The sequence below is a fragment of the Buceros rhinoceros genome, unplaced genomic scaffold, assembly GCF_000710305.1.
Source record: "Buceros rhinoceros silvestris isolate BGI_N320 unplaced genomic scaffold, ASM71030v1 scaffold26152, whole genome shotgun sequence".
In the NCBI taxonomy this organism is placed as follows: Eukaryota; Metazoa; Chordata; class Aves; order Bucerotiformes; family Bucerotidae; genus Buceros; species Buceros rhinoceros.
Window position 1 is genome coordinate 29,106 of NW_010401056.1, and position 1,810 is coordinate 30,915.

Below are 1,810 nucleotides of genomic sequence, written 5' to 3' on the forward strand. Positions count from 1 at the left end.
AATTATTTTCCCAGCTTTATTGGTAAAGGAGGTGTGCTGATGCCATTCGACCAGGTTCTTATCGCTCAGTTGATTCTTCACTTCATTCATCGAGTCCTTCAGTGCCAGGAGTGAGTTGAATTCCTTGTGGTCGCATGTAAAAGCGTCGCTGGGATCTGGTAGCTGCCATTCATTATTCACTGGCTTAGCGTAAGTAAACTTCTTTGCTTCCCAGCTTTATTGGTAAAGGAGGTGTGCTGATGCCATTCGACCAGGTTCTTATCGCTCAGTTGATTCTTCACTTCATTCATCGAGTCCTTCAGTGCCAGGAGTGAGTTGAATTCCTTGTGGTCGCATGTAAAAGCGTCGCTGGGATCTGGTAGCTGCCATTCATTATTCACTGGCTTAGCGTAAGTAAACTTCTTTGCAAAGAGCTGCTCAATTTCGGAAAGAATTTCAGGACTGAACTTGTCAAGGTTGGTAGGCTGGTCAGCATGAGGCTTCTTACAGTTGTTCATTCTTGGATGGATTCACAACCTGGAGAACAGCACAGGAGAAGAAACAATGTCACTCCCATCATACACGTATATAAACAGGCAAAAATTAAATTAATTTAAAAAATTAACATTTCTCCTGATTAACCTCTGTGTTCCAGAACACTCCACAGAATCATGAAGCAATGATGAAAATAAGTGAGGGCTACCCTGAACAAGGATAGCAGAACAACTCTACCGATTTAAACACTTAAATACAAAAATCTCTCAGTCACAACAGCGAGCACGCCGCAAGCCGTACAAATTAAAGAGCAGCCCAAAAACCCGCCCAGCTGACTGTGGCAGTATTCACCCGAGAGCTCAGAGTCTGGAGAGCCACCAAAGGCAGCTCTGAAGGACAGCGTGGCTGCTCCTCCCAGTTCCCAGCAGCTAACCCTCACACCTCTCCCAGCAAACCAGCGCTGGGAGACGCCCTCACTGGCACCCTCGGTAACAGCCGCTTCGCTGAAGACACCCTGGTGAGGGGGTTAGCACCAGCCTGCAGTGAAACTCCTCACCGGCACCCAGCGCTACAGCTCTCCTGTGGACCACTGGAAATCCTCACACCTGGCAAAACAGCGACAAGCCCAAAACAGACTTTGTGGCATCCGTGGTCAGCGCTAACTCATGCTCGATGTCGAAGGTCACAGTGCCAAGTGTTTGAGTGGAGAAGGGCAGATGAACACGAGCAGACTCAGCACACACTGCTGCCATCTCCTCCAGTGCACAGCACAAAGTACACCAGGCAGAAGGTCAGCTCGCTTACCAGACACCAGCCAGCATCTCCTCAAAACTAAGTTCATTTATGCAAAATAATTTAATCAAAATTAACACGAGACAGGAAATCTCTCAGCATATCATTTTAACCACCCCCCAAACCATCCCCTTCTTGTAGAAGCAAAATACAATGACCTTAGGTGTTGAAAAATAGTTTAATGAGAAGAAAATACCGGATTAAAACCGGAAAGGGTTGAAAACCTGTGAAAGCAAACAAGAGAAAGAACGGACAGCCTACACACTTTACTGCGCCCCCGAACCCACGCAGCATCTCAGGCCACAGTCCCACCACAACAGCCATCTCCTCTGGTAACACCAGCCCGCCGAGCAGAAGCACAGGGTTCAGTACTCGCAGGTGAAGCTTTGTCTCTGGTTTCCCCAATTCAGCTGCCTTTTGACGGGTGTATTCAGCTTCCCTTTATGCAGCTGTATTTTGGCTTTAGTCGAGTCCTTTCTCACAACGTGCCAGGGAGACGGGGAAAACTGAGGAAAACACCAGAGACCACTGCGCCCTGACCTCG

General features: G+C 48.1%; 1 protein-coding gene across 1 annotated transcript in view; it reads right to left on the reverse strand.

Annotated features, from left to right (window-relative positions):
* Window positions 1-497, reverse strand: part of CMTR2 (cap methyltransferase 2) — a 2,592-nt gene extending 2,095 nt beyond the window's left edge. Inside the window, exon 1 of the mRNA XM_010132150.1 lies at window positions 194-497. Coding sequence (XP_010130452.1) covers window positions 194-497 — 304 coding nt within the window. The remainder of the gene's footprint in view (window positions 1-193) is intronic.
* Between the last annotated feature and the right edge of the window lie 1,313 nt (window positions 498-1,810).